The sequence below is a fragment of the Columba livia genome, chromosome 23, assembly GCF_036013475.1.
Source record: "Columba livia isolate bColLiv1 breed racing homer chromosome 23, bColLiv1.pat.W.v2, whole genome shotgun sequence".
NCBI lineage: Eukaryota > Metazoa > Chordata > Aves > Columbiformes > Columbidae > Columba > Columba livia.
Window position 1 is genome coordinate 521,634 of NC_088624.1, and position 20,725 is coordinate 542,358.

General features: G+C 60.8%; 1 protein-coding gene across 1 annotated transcript in view; it reads left to right on the top strand.

The window, feature by feature from the left end:
* Nucleotides 1–20,725, top strand: part of MRC2 (mannose receptor C-type 2) — a 25,782-nt gene continuing 5,057 nt past the window's right edge. Inside the window, exons 1-24 of the mRNA XM_065039158.1 lie at nt 1–179; nt 7,674–8,072; nt 8,575–8,748; nt 9,051–9,215; nt 9,393–9,506; nt 10,213–10,356; nt 10,836–11,024; nt 12,069–12,223; nt 12,660–12,767; nt 14,209–14,324; nt 14,651–14,799; nt 14,921–15,138; nt 15,717–15,859; nt 16,229–16,331; nt 16,431–16,569; nt 17,038–17,073; nt 17,377–17,537; nt 18,137–18,204; nt 18,427–18,527; nt 18,620–18,765; nt 19,063–19,177; nt 19,262–19,425; nt 20,015–20,123; nt 20,424–20,662. Of these exons, the coding sequence (XP_064895230.1) occupies nt 77–179; nt 7,674–8,072; nt 8,575–8,748; nt 9,051–9,215; nt 9,393–9,506; nt 10,213–10,356; nt 10,836–11,024; nt 12,069–12,223; nt 12,660–12,767; nt 14,209–14,324; nt 14,651–14,799; nt 14,921–15,138; nt 15,717–15,859; nt 16,229–16,331; nt 16,431–16,569; nt 17,038–17,073; nt 17,377–17,537; nt 18,137–18,204; nt 18,427–18,527; nt 18,620–18,765; nt 19,063–19,177; nt 19,262–19,425; nt 20,015–20,123; nt 20,424–20,662 (3,558 nt within the window). The 5' untranslated portion in view covers nt 1–76. The remainder of the gene's footprint in view (nt 180–7,673; nt 8,073–8,574; nt 8,749–9,050; nt 9,216–9,392; nt 9,507–10,212; nt 10,357–10,835; nt 11,025–12,068; nt 12,224–12,659; nt 12,768–14,208; nt 14,325–14,650; nt 14,800–14,920; nt 15,139–15,716; nt 15,860–16,228; nt 16,332–16,430; nt 16,570–17,037; nt 17,074–17,376; nt 17,538–18,136; nt 18,205–18,426; nt 18,528–18,619; nt 18,766–19,062; nt 19,178–19,261; nt 19,426–20,014; nt 20,124–20,423; nt 20,663–20,725) is intronic.

A 20,725-nucleotide genomic window follows, 5' to 3' on the forward strand; every position in this document is an offset into this window, starting at 1 on the left:
CCGCCCGCCCCCTCCGCCGTCCCCCGGCCCCGGAGCAGCGAGGCCCCGAGCGGAGCGGAGCGGGGCAGCGCCGGGCATGGGGCGCGGTTCGGCGGGACCGCGGCCCCTCCGCGCCCCCCTGCGCACCCCCCTCTGCTGCCTCCTCGGCCTCCAGCTGCTGCTCGGCGCTGCGCATCCAGGTGGGACCCCCATCCTCCGGGCCCCGCTTTCCTCTGACACCCCCCTTCTTCTGAGCCCCCTCCCTCCAGGACCCCCCCTCCCCGCCCGCTTCCCGCTTTTAATTCTTTCTGGGGAGAGGGGGATGCAAGCAGCCCGGGGGGGGAGCCCCCCCAGCCCGGCTCCGCGGGGCGCTGCCCGGGGAGGGTGGGGGCACCGCCGCGCTCTGGCTCGGTTCACAGCGCTCCGGTTTGTTTCCTCCCAGGATGTTTTATTTGTTTCCATCGCCGTTTGTTTCACTCCATCCTCCGCCGCTCGCCGTTCGTTCCGCCGCCGTTTGTTTTCTCTGGTTCCGCCGCCGTTTGTTTTCACCCCGTTTCGCCGCCTTTTCTCTCGCTCTGATTTTTTTTAGTTCAACTCCCCGCGCCGCCCGGCCACGCAGCGTCTGGCCGCCCGGCGGAAACGCGCCCGCGGCCGCGGGGGGGGTCGGGGCGGCTGGGGGGGCGCCGGCCCGCACTGCCCCGCAGCCGCGCTCCGGCCTTTTGTCTCCCCAGAGAGGGCAGTGGCGGAGGGGAGGTCGGGAGCGGGCCGAAGTGTTTTGTGGGTTTCCTCCCTCTCCCATCCTTGAACCAACCCCCGCAACCGCCGTGTTGATCCCGCGGGATCGGGACCCGAGTGGGTATTTGCAGACTTGGTGGTGGTTGGTGTTTTGGCTTTTTTGTTTGGTAACTTCTCACTATAAAGTCAACGGGTTGCATTATTTTTTGTTTAAACCTTCTGAGGAGACCGTGTGCCGGACGCCCGAGACTCCTCGGAGCAGCCCTGGAACTGCTGCTTGAGACACGTTTTGCCCCAGGGCAGTTGAGCACAGAAGCAAGGAACTGCTTTTACTGCTTCCTTGGATTCACTTGGCCCTATTGAGAAAACATTATTTTGTTTAAAAAAGAGCAAAATCGGCTACTCTTGCCTGAACAATAACAACCCTTGGCCTATTTTATTAGAGTACGTTTAGCAAATCCAAAGCAGATTTGGCAGTGGCAGCATGGGAGGGCACCATTCCCCCTGCGTCCCTCTCCCCCCAGTCCCGCAGCCCCAGGGCTGAGCGTCGCCGGGGTTGCCGGTGCTTTGCGGTGCCATCGATGCCGTTGGGTGACTGTTCCGTGCCAGGCGAGGGGCCCAGCCCGGGAGTGGAGGGGCAAGGCTGGGAGAAACCCCTTGTCTAAGAGGCAGAGAAAGGAGGCGATGGGGAAGGAGACCCCACAGCCCGGGGTGTCCAGGAGGGCGGTGCTGGAGTTTGCTGCTGGTTGGAAACATCTCAGCTGAACCCGCAACATTCCGCAGCCGAATTCCCGTTAAACCTCCCCATAATTTCCTTGAGGGCTGTGCATTCCTCCTCTTGCGGGTCTTAAGGGGGGTTATGTGACTTCAGTGGGGCTCAGCTACCTGTAAGTACCGATTCTGGCTGTTTTGCCCTGAAGAATGTTGATGGGATCCAGGTCTGGCGAGTCCCCCTCGCTCGAGGACAGAGGCACCTCTGTCCCGGCGGTTTGCGGTGGCAGCCGACCCTGCGCCGGGGCGGGCGAGGAACAAGGCGGCTTTGAGCTGCCTCCAGCCCGCGGTGCTGAACCGCTCCCGCTGAGCATCCCACTGCCCAGGGGCTGCAAACACTCTCAGTTCTTCCTCCTCCGTCCCCAGTTTTGCACTGTTGTCCCCAGCACGGAGGGTGGATGCGGTGGCACCAAAGAAGGTGCCACATCTGAGGTCCCCCGGTGCCAGGCTGGCTTTGCAGCTGGGAAAGGCTCCTCGCTGGGATTTTGGGGTTGGAGTGGGTTAGTTCCTTGAACGAGCGCTGTTTCCAAGGATGCTCCTGGTGGGGCCCGGGGGGCTGGCCTGGCAGATGGCGTTGCTTTCCCTGGGGAGCCAACGCTTCCTCAAGGGGCTCGTGCCAAATCTCCGCAGCATTGCGCAAACACCCACGTGTCTGCCTTGGGGAAACTGAGGCAGCAGCTTCCGTCCCACCACGGCCTGCAGGCGGGGTGACGTCCCCGTGTCAGCGCAGGGACGTGGCCCTGCTGAGCAGCCTTTGCGTGAAGCTCCCTCCCTGTTTTCCTCTTTGCAATGGAAACAGCTTGTTGCACAGCAAACGCAGCTTCGAGAAGTTATAACTTGACCTTCTTTGGATGATTCGGGAGCGGGAGGTGGGAGCGGAGGTGTCGGCTTCGCTGCTGAAGGCCCGGCGGCTCTGCGCCTGGCAGGGTGTGGGGACACAGGACCCCGCGGCCCCAGCGGCCGGACGGGGACGAGACGGCGGGGAGAGGGACGGCCGCTTGCGCAAGAATGGCGAGAATGAAGAGCAGAAGAGATTTAGCCTTCAGCGCAGAGCTGCCCCCTTCCCGCAGAGCCACCCAGCGGGTGTGCTGGCCCTGTGACGTTCGTGCTTTCAGGCGTGAGGTGATGGTTAAAGCCACGGTGCAGCTTTTTCTCTCCCACTTGATTTCTGGCTGGATTTTGCACCTTTCCCGGCAGGGCAGTCGCACGCCGCTGCCTTCCCTCTTCCAACAGGTTTTCCAGGGAAAACGTTTTACCCTTGACTCAAAGCAAATGGCTGCCGAGGTGCTGTAATCGCGGAGTGCTCAGCCGTCTTTTCCAGCTGATAAACCCACAGGAGGAGGCTGTGGCTGCAGTGCCCACGTCGGTGGCTCTGCCGGGGACCCGGCGCCGCTCCCCGGTGCATCGCACCCCGCTCGGATCCGTCCATCCCGCCCAGCGGCTTCCTCACGGTGTCGTATAAGCGATTTGTAAGAGCTTGTTCTTCACGTGCGGCCGAGGAGCAGGGTTTAATTAATTAGAACTGTGCCAAGACTGCGGAGCATCGACATTTTTCTCATTCTTGAGATTGCTCGGAGCCCAAAAGAGACCCACACAGATGCTCCTTTTCTTAAAGGACCCATCTTTAATTAATTAAGGATTAGAAAATGATTAGTGGATCAACTTGCAGATTCTTGGGAGCACTCTTTAGCCCAGGAGCAAAGGTTTGGCTGTTCGCAGGGGACACGGGACGTTTTTCAAGCGCGATGGTCCCTGTGTCCCCATCCTGGTGAGAGCTCAGACCTGCTCTGCACCTTGTGCTGTTGCAGCAGGGACATAAATGTGACTTTCTGTGTAAAAGAACATGTTTGCAGGATGGTGCTGAGACCAGGGAAGGGGGGATCAGGCGCTCTCCTCTGCTTGGATCCAGACACGGTGACTTCGAGCTTGTCGGGAACAGCCCCATTGACCCGGCCTTGCCCTTGAGGGCTGAGCGTGAGACGAGCGAAAGCACCCGCTGAGAAAAGCGTCGTAATAAACATCATTTTAATTAAAAGATAAAACGCCGTGGGACACTGAGACCTGATCCTTGCTGTGCAGGTGTGCTCGATCTTGGTGAGGAAGGGGGATCCCCTGTCCTGAGCTACTGATGGTGCTGCTTAGCGTGTTAATAGTGGGGTCAGAGCCTGGGGCAGATCTGGAGGAAATCTGGGGAAATCTCCCTCCTTCCACCAGTTTCGGGAGGACGCTGGGGCTCCCGCTCCTCGTCCCTGTCGCAGCCGTGTGCGAGCCCCTCGAGCTGCCCGGGGACGAGCATCCCCTGCGGAAACGTTTCTTTCTCTGCATCCGGGCAGAATGGACTTTAATGTCGGCAGAGAGGCTGCAGTGCGGTGTGTGGAGCCCATCCAGAGCCTTCCCGCGGCAGCAGACAGCGCTCGGGGTGCCAGGTAGCCTTTGTGTCACGGCCAAGCGAGGAGCTCGTCTCCTACAGCTCCCACCACACAAGCAACAGCTTCTTTTTGCGCTGCTGGGTGAGCCAAGAGGAGTTTCTGGGCTCTGAGTGCAGGTCCTGATGCTTCACAGCCCCAACCGGGTCATCAGGAGCTTTGCTTTCTTCCCTGTGACAAGAGATCTGCTCCTTATTCCCTGAGGTTTATTTAAAGCAAAAAACCAGCGATCGCCTCCTCTTATTGTGGAGCTTGGCCTGGAGCAGCAGAGCTGCGTCTGGCTGAGTCGGAGCCCCGGGACGTGCTGGGCTGGGTGACCCTGCGGGACCTCGCGCAGCGTCGCTCTTTTGGTGCAAACCGCTCATTTGGGAGCATCGGGAGGTGTGTGCGTGGGTCGGTGTCTGCCACCCGCTCTCCCGCAGCGGTGCTGGTGACCTGCCCCGAGCCAGCAGCTCCCGGCGTGCCCCGAGGATGCTCCTACCCTCTGCATTTCCTTCCCTTTTGTTTTTATTTAATCTGAAGTTCCTCTTTAAGTGGTCGCACAGAGTTTATCGGTGCCCAGAAGCAGCTCGGGGAGGGGCAGAGCAGCGGTGCTGCGGCTGCCGTCGTCCCCGTGCTCGGTGGCAGCAGCGATGCTGCCGGGAGCTCCCGCGGGTACAACCGCTGCTCCTCTTATCACCGCTTCCCTTTCCCAGCCCTCGGAGGGACTCGCAGGCTCCTTCCTCGGGCCAAAATTTGCTGTTCTCATGAAGGTGTTTGCTAACAGGTGTGGTTTCTCTCCACGGGGGCTGCAACCCCCAAGGAGCCCTGGGTCTCGGATGGAACCCTGTTTGCTGCCGTGACGGCTGCGCCACGCTGGGCTTTGAGGATTTGCTGCCTTTGCAGGGTGGTTTGGAGCAAACCAGCTCCCCCATTGTTTTCTGCAGCACAGAAACCTTAAGAATGGGCTCATTCCCATTTGGGTGAGAAATGCAACGGGGCAGGGGGACATTTGTCCCCCTATTCCCCCTGCTTTGAGCACAGGGGCCATGGGCTGAGCTGCCCATGGGGTGCGGGGGCAGCCCGGAACCCTTAGCCTATAATTTCCCACCTCCAGCGCTTCTCTTTTCAGAGTAAAGTGATATTTTGTGCTTTTCCGGCCCCTGGACGGCTGCTGTCAGCGTTGCCCAGGGCAGCACAGCCCGGTCCGGCGCTGAGTGCCCCGACACCCGGTCCTGGCCCTGGCTCCAGGGCTCTTCCCATGTGCTGGTGAATTTTCTTGCAAAGCCAGGCTGGCAGATGAGCCGAGCAGGCGTCCCGGTGCTGACCCCTGCTGCTGAGCCACCGCTGCTCGCGGTGCAGCAGCTTTTTGTATATCTGGTGAAAAAGGGACAGCGTTTGGCTCCTGTGGCATCAGCCGGTGACCCAGGGAGGTCTCATCCTGTCCCAGTGCTGGTACTGGGGTCCAGCGGGTGGTGGCACTGGGACTGCATCACCCCAGAACTGCTTGCAGTCCCCATCCCCAGTGCTGCTGGCGGGTTATTCCACCATCGCTGGATGCGGGAAGGGGAGAGCGACGGGCTGGGTGACGCTGTGGCTGATGCCAGAATGACGAGGGGGGTGCTTGGGGAGGGAGGAGCTGCTCTCCTGATGTCCTGCTCAGGACCAAGCCAGCTCCAGCTGGGGAAACACCGGCACTGGTGTCCGGGACCTGAGTCTCAGGCAGCCAGAATCAGCCCCGCCTGAATTTTTGCTTATTTTTTCCACTTCCCATGATCTGAAAAATATTTGCCAAGAAATTAAACATTTCTTGCTCTAATCGCTGCCTTTCTCTGTCGTGTGCACAGTCCGCTCCCTGGAGCAGACCATGCAAACAGGCTTCACTTTTTATCTGAGGTCATCGCTGATGTCATCCCAGCTGGGGAACGGGCCTTTTACATCACTCTTTGGAGCCCGGTTGACGCCGAAGCTCTGAAACGCAATGGGGTGTCTGTCTTCCTCCCTTTCTTTCTTCCTTACAGAGCCAAGTCAGGGAAGTTTGCTGAGCTGGGACATTTGTTGCTCGACTGTGCCGGGGCCGCCTGGAACGACCGAGCTGGGCAGGGTGAGGTTGGGGAATAGGAAATGAAAACCTTTCCAGCCCGAAAAATCCGTACAAAACCAAAACAAACCCAGGCTGAATACAGCAGAGCCCACGAGTTCACTTGGACTCACGGTGGAGGAAGAATGGGTCCCTTTTAAAACAACCAAAAAGGAAACCTTGATGGAGGTCCTGTTGTCGGTGTATGCTGTGGGCAGCTTTTTTGCTGGGGTGTTGGGGCAAGAAGTGGCGGCTTTTTTAGCTTGGAAAGGTGCTCCTGAAGAAAAGAAAGTGTCTTTAGAAGTGACATGTCAGCTGGAGCAACATGTCCCAGTGTAACAGCCTGGCTTTACGGTTTAGACAGGTTTTGAGATGGATTCGCACCCTGGCGTGGCTGTGGGTGATGCTGGGGTTGTGGGACCGCTGCGGGGTTGGGCAGGACCGTGGGCGTCGAGCGGGGTTGGGCTCAGCCCGTGTCCCCTGCACAGCTGCGTTGGCGCCGTGTCTGCTGGCAGCGGTTCCCCTCGCTCGCTCCCCACGCCGGGGCTGGGATTTCGGAGGGTCCCGACGCAGCGTTCCGCGTCGGCTGGGGCCGCTGCAGCGGGGTCCGCGGCTGCGCGCGGGCGTTGTCCGTTGCGCCACGTTCACGTGATGAGAGACCTTCCCCCAGAGTTCTTGTTCACACTGCAGTTTTTTAGCAGGTCCCCAAATACACATAAAATGAGGAATGCCTCTCTGTTTCCCTGCTGGTTTTGCTGGTTTTCTCTGCCCGGAGCAGATGGCCGGTGCTGAAGCTGTTGGCGTGGGCTCCGCCGGCACCGCCGTGGGGCTCGTTGCGATCCCTGGTGATGCTGCAGCCAGGTGCTGCTGCTGGGAACTCAGTTAAATGGGTCTGATGATGCTCCCAGGGCAGCCAAGCTCTTTGCCCCAGCTCTGATGCCCAAAAGCCGCTTGCTGGTGCTTCACAGGGATGTCAGGAGGCTTCTGCCGGCTCTGGGTGCAGACACCCATCCACATAATTCATCCAGCTCTGGGTCCTCAGCACAGGACACGCATGGAGCTGCTGCAGAGGGGCCAGAGGAGCCACAGGAATGACCAAGGCTGGAACAGCTCTGCTGGGGACAGGCTGAGAGAGCCGGGGTGTTCAGCTGAGAAGAGAAGCTCCTGGGAGACCTTAGTGCGGCCTTTCTGTACTTAAAAGGGGCCGATCAGAAAGATGGGGACAGACTTTTGAGCAGGGCCTGTTGTGATAGGACAAGAGGGAGATTCAGGCTGGACATGAGGAAGGAATTGCAGCCCCTGAGGGTGGTGAGAGCCTGGCCCAGGTTCCCAGAGAGGTGGTGGATGAACCATCCCTGAGACACCCCAGGCCAGGCTGGACGGGGCTCTGAGCAACCTGAGCTGGTGAAGATGTCCCTGCTCATGGCAGGGGGGGCACTGGGTGGCATGTGCAGGTCCCTTCAACCCAAACCATCCTGTGATTCTATGATCACTCTGCCTGGACAGACATCAGGGCAAACCCTGGGGTTATCTCTGCAGAGGTGCAGAGTCCCGGTGTGCTGGGTGCTGTGCACAAGGCTGCACACCAAAACTTGCTGTGCATGGAAAGGGAGCCTGATGTTCAGGCAAGGCTGGGGGGAATGCATGGTACAACGCCAAATCCTCAGTGATGCTTTAATCCTTTCCCTCTGTTTTTTCGCCAGACTCTAAAGTCTTTCTCATCTACAACACGGGCCTGCAGGGCTGCCTGGAGACGAAGGACTCACTGGTGCGAGTGGCCAAGGGCTGCAACACCAGCACCCCAGCCCAGCAGTGGAAATGGGTCTCACGAAATCGCCTCTTCAACGTGGGGGCCATGCAGTGCCTGGGGGTGTCGTGGCATGGGGCCAACGCCACGGCGGGGCTGCACCCCTTGGCCACCTACGAGTGCGACCGCGAGTCCGTCAACATGCGCTGGAGCTGCCGCAGCCTCGGGGAGCAGCTCTCCCAGCATCTCGGCGCCCGCCCGGGCAATTCCTCCCTGGACAGGGGGGACCAGGCACGTGGCTCGCAGTGGAGGACGTACGGCACCGAGGAGGACCTGTGCTCCGTGCCATACTCGGGTAATGCTTCGCTGGGCGTTAGTATTATCCCGTTACCCAAACCAGCCCTGAAATGTGAGCTGAGGCTGTGGTGCTGCAATAGTTGGGTCACAGAATCATGGAGTGGTTTGGGTTGAAGGGACCCCTGTGGATGCCCAGCCCTGCTCACACAGGGTCACAGAGCAGATCACACAGGTGGGTCCAGGGGGTTTGAATGTCTCAGAGAAGGAGACTCCACACCCGCTCTGGGCAGCCTGGGCCAGGCTCTGGCACCGCAAAGGGAAGAAGTTTCTCCTCGTGTTCAGATGGAGCCTCCTGTGTTTCAGTCTGTGCCCGTTGCCCCTCACCCTGGCGTTGGGCACCACTGAACAGTCTGGTCCATCCTCTGACACCCACCCTGAGATATTGATCCCATTGAGCAGATCCTTCTCAGCTTCTCTTCTCCATCTGAGCAGCCCCGCTCTCTCAGCCTTCCCTCACCAGAAGGACACAGCCTCCAGCCAGGGCTGCTCTTTTCCCGCAGAGATCTACACCATCCAGGGCAACTCTCACGGGAAGCCCTGCACCATCCCCTTCAAGTACGATAACCAGTGGTTTCACGAGTGCACCAGCACGGGGCGGGAGGACGGTCACCTCTGGTGTGCCACCACCCAGGACTACGGCAAGGACGAGCGATGGGGCTTCTGCCCCATAAAGAGTAAGTCAGAGTGGCTGAATCCCATGGGGAAAAGCAGGAGCTCTGTGTCCATCCCTCCTGGGGGCTTCCCTGCCTCTCCCCTTCCCTCCTGAATTGTCTCCCGTGCTAGGCATGTGGCATTGGGTCTTCACCATGCAAAATAATGAAACAAATAGGTTTTGACTGGTGTGGGAGCAGGGAGAGCTGCACCCTGCCCTTGCTCCGTGCCCTGCTGTGCTGGTCCAGCACAATTTATTGGGGTTTGCTGGGTTATTGGGGTGTTCTGGGGCTACGCTGGGTGCTCACCCTCCTCGTCCCTGCAGGCAACGACTGCGAGACCTTCTGGGACAAGGACCACCTCACCAACAGCTGCTACCAGTTCAACTTCCAGTCGACGCTGTCGTGGCGGGAGGCCTGGAACAGCTGCGAGCAGCAAGGGGCCAACCTGCTGAGCATCACCGAGATCCACGAGCAGACCTACATCAACGGTGAGACGGCGGCAGCTGGGCTGTGTCCCCGTTCCGCCCGCCTAGGCAGGGCTGGTGGCACCATGGCCACTGCTGGTGTGCGCTGCCAGCCCGGGGTGGCTGGTTTGGGGATGGTGACAGGCTGGGGGTTGGGTAGGGAGCGGGGGGACTGAGCCTGCCCCTCTGGTGCTGTCCCAGGGCTGCTGACGGGGTACAGCTCCACGCTCTGGATTGGGCTCAATGACCTGGACATCAACGGCGGCTGGCAGTGGTCAGACAACTCCCCCCTCAAGTACCTCAACTGGGAGAGCGGTGAGATGAGGGGGTCACGGTGGTGACGGGGGGACTGGGGAACAGCCTGTGGCCACCGGAGATGGCAGGGGAGGTGGCCTGGGCTGCCACGGGGTGTCCCCTCGCTGCCTGGGGACAGGGAGCCTCATGGAGTTGTGGAGCAGCCTGGGACATCTGTGGAGCTGGAGTGGGGACGCCGGGTGCTGGAAGGGGAATTGTCCCTCTGCAAACCCTCAGTGGCCCTGTGGGTAACCTGGGTTGAGCTTCCTTGTTTGGAGGGTCGTTGTGTCCCAGCTTGGTGGCTGAGGAGCGGTCCCCAACCACAGACATCCATCTGTAAGCCTGGGGAGCTCAGGGGGCACGTGCACCCATTGTGAGGATTGCTCTGGTTACGCCCGGTGCTGTCACCCAAAGTTGCTCATGGGGACAGTGATGCCCTCAGAGGAGGTTTGGGGACAGGTGGGAGCAGGTTGGGTCTGGTACTGTGACCCCCCAACTGCCATTGACATTTCTAGGTAAAACAGTGGTGCTCCAGGTTCTTGTGCATTGAGGCGCAATAAACAATCCTGGGTATGCAGGGCTGGGTCTTCATCATGCAAAATTACAACACAAATAGGTTTTGACTGGGTGGGAGCAGGGAGAGCTGCTCCCTTGCTCCGTGCCCTGGCAGCGTGGGCAGCTCTGCCCCAGCTCCTCAGCAGCGTGTCCCCCCCGTCCCGCTTTCCAGACCAGCCCGACAACCCCAGTGAGGAGAACTGTGGGGTGATCCGCACCGAGTCGTCTGGGGGGTGGCAGAACCGCGACTGTGGCATCGCCCTCCCCTACGTCTGCAAGAAGAAGCCCAACGCCACCACCGACCCCTTTCTGACAGGTGAGCGGGGGTGAGCAGCATGGGGGGTGGGCATCCCTGTACCCCGGCCGGGCGTGCTCCCATAGGGGGATGCTGAAGGTGCTTATGGTGTCCCCAGCTTGTGCGGAGCAGTGGCTGAGCACCCTGGGGTTGCCTAGATCTGGAAAAGGTCCTGCACAAAGGGCATCCCCTGAGAAGCGCTTGGTGCAGCTACAGATTGGGCGGTGGGGTGGAATCAGAGGAGCAGGAGGTCCCGTGATCCCCAGCGGGGTCAGTCTGCTCTGCTATGGTTCCCCTGCAAAAAAGAGGGATTTTGTTCTGTCTCCGGACCTGTAAAGCCACCACTGCCCACACCTCGCACATTAGATTTTGGCCGTAGCCTTCCCACCGTTGCTTTGGCTTGGTCTGCTGAGCGTCCCATGGGACCGCGGTCCCCTCCATGCCAAGGAGGGGGTTGGCGAGCAGGACAGGAGTCCTCAGGCTGCCCCGTGTCCTGCCAGACTCGTGGTCCGAGGTGAAGGTGGACTGCGAGCCCAGCTGGCAGCCCTTCCAGTCCAACTGCTACCGGCTGGTGGGAGAGAAGAAGAGTTGGCAGGAGGCAAAGAAGACCTGTCTGCGGAGCGGGGGGGATCTGGTCAGCATCCACACCCTCTCCGAGCTGGAGTTCGTCACCAAGCAGGTCAAGCAAGGTAAGCGAGAGACAGCTGTGCCCACAGCACCCTTTTGGGGTCTGCGGAGAAGTTGTTTCTGTGCGATGGAGGCTGCGAAGTTGAATTGATTCATGTGAAGGGAGTGGAGAGCCCAGGCTGGGGGATGATGTGTTGCTTGGAGGAGCCTTTGCCTGGGGCGCATCCTCCATCCAGCAGATGGAAAAGCTGTTCCCGGGAGCCCGCAGGGCTGAGGAAGGAACGCACAGCTGCAGCGGGGAATGGCGCTGGTCCCGCTTGGTCAGTGTAGACAAATAAAGAAAGTCCTGCTGGGCTTGCTGGAGGAGGCTGCGCCTCCTGCTGCTACATCTGCTGGGGCACGAGGGTCCCCTGCTGCAGGTGACGTGAAGGGGCAACACCTGCACACGGCGTCCCAGGGTTCTTTCTCCAGTTCTGGCTTCACCCGGGGGTAACTGGGCTGACGTTTCCCACGTTGGGATGTGCCGGAGCTGGGAGAGAACTGGGGAAGTTCTTCAGCCCAGGCAATCACATGGTGGTACAGGGAGCACCCGTGCCACCGTCCCCGGACCCCGCTTGTGCCGCCCCTCCTCGCACACTTGGGTCGGGTTTTGCTGTTCCCATGCAAATCCAGCCCTTCCGGCCAAATTATGGACTCCCGTGAGCCTGCAGCCCGTCCCTGCTCTGCAGGGGAAGAGTCTGGCAGCAAAACTTCCCGAGGGGACATGAGGGAACCCAGATGGCGGTGGGGACCAGGGAGTGCTGGCGCTGAAGGGAGTTAATACTGAGGGAGGGTGGGGGGGACATCCCGGCACTCCCAGTCAGGGATGGGAGGGAATGGTTAAAAACCAGTAGCTCACTGGAGCTGAGCCTGTGGGTCCAAACTCACCGTCTGCTGCTGCCGGCACCTTTGTGAACACTGCTGGGAAATGTCTGGGGTTCGAGGCTGAGCCCTGCAGTGGTTATTTTGCAGAGCTGTGGTCCCTTCATGGGGGATCATGTCATGGGGACGGTTCTGCAAGATTTCAGCCAGGCAGAGGGAATTTCACCCCTGCCCTGTCTCAGCAGACGTGGAGGAGCTCTGGATTGGCCTCAACGACCTCAAGCTGCAGATGAACTTCGAGTGGTCGGATGGGACGCCCGTCAGGTTCACGTACTGGCACCCCTTCGAGCCTAACAACTTCCGTGACAGCCTGGAAGACTGTGTGACCATCTGGGGACCGGTGAGAGCCCAGGGTTCATCCTGCACGCCCCCAGGGTGCTGCAGCACCTGGCCCAGGCTGCCCGGAGAGGTGGTAGATGAACCATCCCTGGAGACACCCCAGGCCAGGCTGGACGGGGCTCTGAGCACCCTGAGCTGGTGAAGATGTCCCTGCTCATGGCAGGGGGGGCACTGGGGAGCTGGGGAGGTCCTTCAACCCAAACTGTTCTATGATTATGTGATCCCCATGGCTGGGGAAGGGGCACCTCGGGGAGCATCTCCAGTTTGGTTGAACATGGCTCACCCTGGCTGTTGGGATATGTGGGATGCAGCACAACATCCTTGGGGATTTAATGTAGGGAAGGAAAGTCTGTGGACCCAAGGTGGGGATTGATGGGCTGGGAAATTCCCCAGGCTGTCAGATGAGGCTCAATCCTGCTTTTCTCCCCACTGTGCAGGAAGGGAGGTGGAATGACAGCCCGTGCAACCAGACCCTGCCCTCCATCTGCAAAAAGCCAGGTCGGGTGAGCCAGGAGAAGGAGGAGGATGACCACGGGTGCCGAAAGGTGAGGGGGATCCGGGAGGGCGGTGGCTCTGGCTGCTCCACAGCTCTGCCTGATGCTCGGGGCTTTGGAGTCGCAGGGGATCTCTCCACAAAACCATTTCCAGGAGCTCCAACGAGCAGCACCGGCAGAGCATCACGGGGCTTCTGACCCCTCGCTCCTTCAGTTGCATGAGGCTGCGGGAGGAAATGGGGACAAACCCCATCTCTGTGGCCCAAGCTCCCCCCTTGGGCTGGCTGGGCTGCCAGCAGGGATGTTTGTTATTTTTTGCCTCCCTGGCCGGTGTTTGTGCCCGAAGCCGCTCAGTGCGGGAGCGCGGTGGGACGGAGGCGGCTGCCGGCCCCGCGAGCGCAGGCTGCGTTCTCTGGGCAGGATACGGGGGTCCTGGGGACACAGCTGCCCAGCTGGCGGGTTCTCAGCCGGGCCGTGCTCTGCCCCGGTTTCCCAGCTGTCGAGCCGGGCTGAGCCTGCCCTGTTCCCACGCTCGCCGGGAAGTCGTTTTTGTGCCTCTTTGCAACGTCCGCCAGCCTGGCATCGCCACCGCCCTTGAATGTCTCCCGGCGTTTCAGAGCGAGCCAGGATTGCTCGTGTTCGGACTAGTAAGCAGCCCCTCGGGACCACCCCCCCAGAGGTGCTGCTGGGCTCCTCAGGTTCTTACCCCATCACAGCAGAGACACTGGGCCAGATTTGGGGGGCTGCCCGCTGGAGAGGCCCCTGTGTCAGCAGGTGCTGGTGACGAAGTGCTCAGTGGCAATGTGCCGCTGCCACCCATCTGTCTGCCTGTCCCCATGGTCCCCACGCAGATTGAACTCCCTCCTGCCTCTCCAGTCACAGTCTTGCCCTGGCCCATGGTGCCCAGCAGAGAGATGCACCCACTGCGAAACAAACTGGGAGTGATAAATGAACCAAGAAAAGGCCTTTTCCCATCCTTCCTCCCTTTCACCCCTCCCACCCCATCTTGCTCTTCCATCACATGCATGTCCCCACTCGTGGATGTGTCCCCGTGTCCCTATCTGTGCCACCAGTGCTGGGCCACCCCGCTGCCTGCTCCAGCAGAAAACTGCCGCTATTGTGTGTCCGGCCCCGGAGAGGCTCCAACATCAACAAGGCGGGGGATTAAAGCAGCTTGTGGTGGGATTTCGGCCCCGCGGTGTATAGAGGAGGATTGTGTGTCCCCCCATGTCCTGGCTGGGGCTGGACACCGGCAGGGACAGACATTTCCCCAGCTTTGAAGCCGCCTGGTGTTTGTTTTCCTTGCAGCCGTGTCCTCTGGGGCCGGGGGCTTGGTAGAGCTCAAAGCTGAGCAGGGTCAGGCTGGGGGCTGGAGACCTCCCAGGGGGAGCGGAGGTGGTAGCAGGGGACACGGGACATTGCCGTCACCCCCCGGGTTTGCTCCCATCCTGCGGGGGTGAGCGGAGGCAGACGCCCCTGTCACCCATCCCAGGGCTGGAAGTGGCACAGCCCCTCCTGCTTCTGGCTGGGCGAGGACCGCGTCCCCTACAGCGACGCCCGCAAGACGTGCTCCGACTATGGCTCTACGCTGGTCACCATCACCAACAGGTCAGTGCCGCGCCGGTGCAGGCGGTTTGCCCCAAAATGAGCCCCCGCAAGGTGGGGTGTGACCCGCCAGCTGGGCTTTGCACACAAGGGCTGGAGCATTGTGGGCTGCTTGGCATAGAGTCATTGTAGAATCAGATAATAGTTGGGGTTGAAGGGACCTTCCCAGCTCTCCCAGTGCCACCCCTGCAGTGCCACCCAGCAGAGCTGTTCCAGCCTCGGGTCATTCCCGGGGCTCCTCTGGCCCCCCTGCAGCAGGTCCATGTGTGTCCTGTGCTGAGGACGCAGAGCTGGACGCAGCACATCGCCCGCTCTCGCCATCCCTGCAGGTTTGAGCAGGCGTACGTCAGCAGCCTCATCTACGGCTGGGACGGGGAGTATTTTTGGACGGCACTGCAGGACATCAACGAGACGGGCGCTTTCCGCTGGCTGAGCGGCGACGAGGTGATGTACACCCACTGGAACCGCGACCAGCCCGGTAAGGGGCGGCCGTGGGTGGGATGGGGACGTCCCCTCCACGCAGGGCGGGTGCTGGCTCTGCCACCCGCCGCGGTCCGACCCTAAGGCTGCTGTCCCTCCCGCTCCCGTGAGCGCTCCAGGTTACAACAAGGGCGGGTGCGTGGCCCTGGCCACCGGCAGCTCCATGGGGCTGTGGGAGGTGAAGAACTGCAGCACCTTCAAGGCCAAGTACATCTGCCGGCAGAACCTGGGCACCCCGGTGAACCCCGAGCTGCCCGGGCCGTTCCCCACGCCCAGCCTGACCGCCGCCTGCCCCCCGGGCTGGAGCTCCGACCCCAAGCTCCGGCACTGCTACAAGGTAAGGGCTGCCTGGGGGGGTTCCTGTGCCTCCCCACTGGTGCGGGGGGGTTGAAGGTGTTGACCCAAAAACCTGGTGTGCATACAAATGAGAGAGACTTATTTACAGAGACGAGATATTTATTTACAGAGCTGCGCGAGTTTGGCTGCTGGAATAATGCCAGCACACCAGCAAGAAGAGTAAAAGGCATGAGACTAAATCTGATTACTGCTCATGGCAGTCCTAAAGAGCCAGTTGGTTACACTTTTGCATATCGCATTACGTAGTCCTTTTAGCATATAATGAATAACGTTCAGCTACAGGACACTTTGTCCGACAGTTAGATGTGTTAAAGCAAGACTCAATTATGCGGCTTCAAAGTGTCTAAAGCCGCAAGGTCAGTAGTGTCTGTAGTTCGTGATGAGGTGTTTTGCAAGTCACTCTTATCTTTGTTATATGAGCAGACCGACATAAAGCTGAAGGGATTTACACATCTTTAGGTTTACACATCGGGCTGAGTGGCGGCAGCGTGTCCCGGGCGGGCGGTGGGACGATGCGCTGCCCCTCTCCCGGCGCTGAGCCCGTTCCTCCCTGCCCAGGTGTTCAACTCCGAGAAGCTGCAGGAGAAGAAGCCGTGGGTGGCGGCGCAGGAGTTCTGCCGGGAGCTGGGCGCCCAGCTGCTCAGCCTGGGCAGCTATGAGGAGGAGCATTTCGTCGCCAACACCCTCAATAAGATTTTTGGGTGAGTGGCTGGCGGTGCTGGTGTGTGTCCCGCTGCCCGAGGGTGCTTGGAACACGCCTGCGCCCCTTCCTGTGCTCCGACACTTGTGTTTGGGGCATGGACGTGGCTCTCTGAGCACGGACTTACATGCAGAAGGTGCATGAGTTGGGGTGGCTACAATGAGAAGCACAGGAAATTCAGTGTGATTTGGGGATGGAGCTTGATTTAAAACTGGTTCAGCCCTGAGCCGATGTGCCTGGTGTTGGAGCTGCCGTCCTTGGGTGTTGTGGGGACAGCAGGCTTTGAAAAACAGAATCCACCAGATTATAAATATGTATTTATATACAAATAGAGAAGCTGCTGTTTTGGTGGGGGATGTGTTCTCCACAGGGAGTCGGAGCCGGAGCTCCATGAGCAGCACTGGTTCTGGATCGGCCTGAACCGGCGGGACCCCACGGGCGACCGGAGCTGGAAGTGGAGCGACGGGCTGGGGGTGAGTCCGGGGGGATCCCGGCAAGATTTGGGGTGCAGGGCAGGCCCGATCCGGTGCTGGTGGAAGTGCCCAACACCGCCTGTCTCTCTCAACCCCCAGTTTTTCTACCACAACTTTGACCGCAGTAACTACGACGACGACGACATCCGGACGTGCGCAGTGCTGGACCTGGCCTCCCTGCAGTGGATGCCGATGCAGTGCGAAGCCCAGCTGGACTGGATCTGCAAACTGCCCAAAGGTGCCCGGCAAAGAGACCCCCAAACCCTCAGCTTTGAATAACCTGGCACAGGACGGGCTGTGGGTGGTGGAGCCAGTGCAGGGGCACCCCCTGTCACCTCCCTTCCCAAGGTTGTGCTTTTATACAACACCAGGTTGGAAGGGACCCCAAGGATCATCTGGTCCAACTTGTCTTGGCAAAAGCCCAGTCTAGACAAGCTGGCCCAGCTGCATCTTAAAAGTGTCCAGTGGCAGAGAATCCATCACTTCCCTGGGGAGATTATTCCAATGAAATTCATCGTGAAAAATTTCCTTATGGGAGGATGAGTCCTAATTCAGGGGTTGGGGGAGGTGGGAGAGGTGCTGCCCGTCTTGGGGGGATTCAGGAGGGCATTTCGCCCTTGGAGCCCACGGGTGGTTTCCAGGCGAGCATCAGCAGAGCGTCCCAGCCCTGCATCCCTCTGACCGCCTCTCCTTGCCCTTTCGCCAGGTGCTGACGTGAAGGAGCCAGAGATCACCACCCAAGGTGCGTTGGCCACGGTGTAGATCATCCTCTCCAGGCGTCTGTCACCTTGTCACATGCATGAGCAAGGCACTGTCCCTGCGGGGTGTCCCTGCAGTGCTACCGAGGAGGATGGGTCCTGTGTAGGGTTGTAAAAGCCCAGGTGTCCTCCTGCCCCTTGCTGCAGGGACTGGGCAGTGTCAGGACCCTCAGATGTGGGAGAGGGGCAAAAGCAAAGCAACCCAACCCGTGGGGACCTGAGGGACAGAGTGGTAGATGCTGGTGGCTGCAGCACAACCCTGGCGTGACACCGGTCCCTGCCTGCAGGTAGCAAAGAGTGGGTGAAGTACCAGGAGGCCGAGTACAAGTTCTTTGAGCACCACTCGACGTGGGTGCAGGCCCAGCGCATCTGCACCTGGTTCCAGGCGCACCTGGCGTCAGTGCACGGCGAGGCCGAGCTGCGCTTCCTGGGACAGAACCTGCAGAAGGTACCGGGGGTGCGGGACCTGCACTGGCTGCTCCTTCCGTCCTTTGCTGAAGGGACATTACCTGGGGACAACTGGCCTTTCTGTACTTAAAAGAGGCTGATAAGAAAGATGGGGACAGATTTTGAGCGGGGCCTGTTGCAATAGGACAAGGGGTGATGGTTTGAAACTGAAGGAGGGAGATTCAGGCTGGACATGAGGAAGGAATTGTTGCCCTGAGGGTGGTGAGAGCCTGGCCCAGGTGGCCAGAGAGGTGGTGGATGAACCATCCCTGAGACACCCCAGGCCAGGCTGGACGGGGCTCTGAGCACCCTGAGCTGGTGAAGATGTCCCTGCTCATGGCAGGGGGGACTGAGGGAGCTTTAAGGTCCCTCCAACCCACACCATTCCATGATTCCATGATGATTCTAACTGGGCTCTCCTGGGATCGAGATGGGGGGTGGTGGCAGGTCCCATGCCTGGGTGTGGGTTTGGGGCTCAGAAGGGTGATGCTTTTTGCTGCAGTGCAAGCTGGGGGGGCTGCCGGTGCCCACAGTGGCCGTGGCTGTCCCCAAGGACACCTGATCCCCGCGGGGCACTGACATGTCCCTCCGGGCGTGCAGTTCTCCAGGGGCCAGGAGCAGCACTGGTGGATCGGGCTCCACACCTACGAGAACGACGGGAGGTTCAAGTAAGTTGGACAAAGAGTCACCGTGTCCCTGTGTGTCCCTGTGCCACTGTCCCCAGCTCTCAGAGCACTGTGGCTCAGCACCTACATCTTGGGTCTCATTCTGGGGTGCTGCGGTGGGGGTTTCTCACCCAAGAGAGGGCAGCGGTGCTCCCAGTTAGGGCGTAACTGGTCCCGTTTGCCATGTCACTGCCCGGACACTTGCTCCACTGGTGCCTTTCCCAGGTGGTCCGACGGGTCCCTCCTCAACTTCGTCTCCTGGGCGCCGGGCAAGCCCCGGCCCATCTCCAAGGACAAGAAGTGCGTGTACATGACGGCCAGCAGAGGTGAGGGGCTGGACCTGGCCATGCTGGGGGGCTGAGACACTCCGACCCCACGGCGACATGGGGGGTCACGCCTGGCCTGTCCCTCCCCGCAGAGGACTGGGGGGACCAGAAGTGCCTGACGGCACTGCCCTACATCTGCAAGCGGAGCAACGGGACGGCCACCAAGCCTTCGCCCCCCCCGCTGCCCGCTCCCGTGAGCGGGGGCTGTCCCCGCGGATGGGTCCCCTTCCTCAGCAAGGTACGGCAGGACAGGGAGGGGACGGTCCCCTCCTGACACCCCAGGGTGGAGAGGGACCTGTGCAGGGTTTGGGGGGAAGTTCTGGGGGATGCATGTATAGGGATTGCTGGGAGGGCTGTGCTGTGGGATGGGGGTGCGGGAGGGGCTGGGGGGTACGTGGGCGTGAGGCTGCAAAGGGGAGAAGGACCCTTGGGGTAGAATGGGGCTGCAGAGGGTGGGTGACTGGGGAAGGTGTGGGGTTCGGGCTGGGGGGGCTGGTTGCACCGCCTGGACCATCCCTTGCCCCCACCCATGCAGTGTTTCAGCTTCAATGGCCACGACAAAGCTGAGATAGTGAAGTGGCCTGAGGCGAAGCAGGCGTGCGAGAGCCAGGGTGCTGTCCTGGCCACCATCGCCAGCCCCCTGGAGCAGGGTATGTCCCCCCTGTCCCCACCAACCCCTTTGGCTAAGGACCTCCTAGGGCTGGCGACCTCAGCACCTTGCCCATCCCTTGCAGCTTTCATCACGTCCATGCTGCCCAACATCTCCTTCGACCTCTGGATCGGGCTCCACGATGCGCAGAGGGAGTTCCGCTGGGTGGAGGGCGAGCCGCTGCGGCACGCGAGCTGGGCGCCTGGGGAGCCCTCGGGCTGCAGCACCCCCGGCCCCCGCGACAAACCGGTGAGTGGCACCCACCCGTAGCCTCCCCCAGCGCTGTGTACTGCCATGAGGATCGTAGGATCATGAGTCATTTAGGTTGGAAAAGCCCCTCAAGATTGAGTCCAGCCATTACCCCAACCCCAGCACTGCCCCATGTCCTGAGAACCTCATGTCTGCCTGTCCAACCCTCCAGGGATGGTGGCTCCAGCACTGCCCTGGGCAGCCTGTTCCAATGCCCCACAGCCCTTTGGGGAAGAAATTGTTCCCACATCCAACCTCAACCTCCCCTGGCGCAACTTGAGGCCGTTTCCTCTGCTCCTGGCGCTTGTTCCTGGGGAGCAGAGCCCGACCCCCCCTGGCTCCAAGCTCCTTTCAGGCAGTTCAGAGATCAGAAGGTCTCCCCTCAGCTCCTGTTCTCCAGCTGAACCCCCCAGGTCCCTCAGCTGCTCCATCACACTTGTGCTCCAGCCCCTTCCCCAGAGTGCCAGGGGCGTCTCTGACTGCAGAGCAGGATCTGGCCCTGTGAGGTGGGGTCCTTGGGGTGGGGGTGTCCATGGGGTTGGGGTGACGATGCTGAGGGCTGTGGTGACCTTGTGTCTTGGCTGTGCAGACCAACTGTGTGGTGGTGTGGCACGGCTCGCCCCCCCTTTTCACGGGGCGCTGGGACGACCGGAGCTGCCTGGAGGAGAAGCACGGCTACATCTGCCAGCGGAGCATAGGTACGGGGGGACACAGCGCGGACAGCCCCAATCTCTGCTCACTGGGGACCTGTCACCACCGCCCTGGTGCCCCATGCTGTGGTGGGGCTGTGGCCAGGGAGCTCGGGGTGATGGGTGCACCTTGGAGGGCCAGTCCTGGGGACATGGCCTCTCCACCCTCCCTGGTTGCACCACAGTGTCCCCAGGTGCCACATGTACACCCAGGGACATCTCACCTGGGGGGGATGGATGAAGGGGGTGAGCTCCTGGGATGCAGGAGTGTCCTCTGTTCCCTCTGACCATGTCTCTTTGCTCCCCCAGACCCGTCCCTGAGCCCCGCACGGACGCCGTACCCCCCCTCGCCCACCGGCACCCTTTTTTACCACAACAGCACTTACCGCATCCTGCAGAAACCCCTCAGGTGGCACGAGGCCCTGCTGCTCTGCGAGACCCTCAACGCCACCCTGGCCACCATCCCTGACCCCTACAGCCAGGCGTTCCTCACCCAGGCCGTCAGCAGCCTGCGGGCTCCGCTCTGGATCGGCTTGGCCAACGACGAGGTGAGGGAGGGGGACAGGCAGCTGAGGTGGGGGGTCCCCAGGGGTCACGGCAGCCCCCCAGCT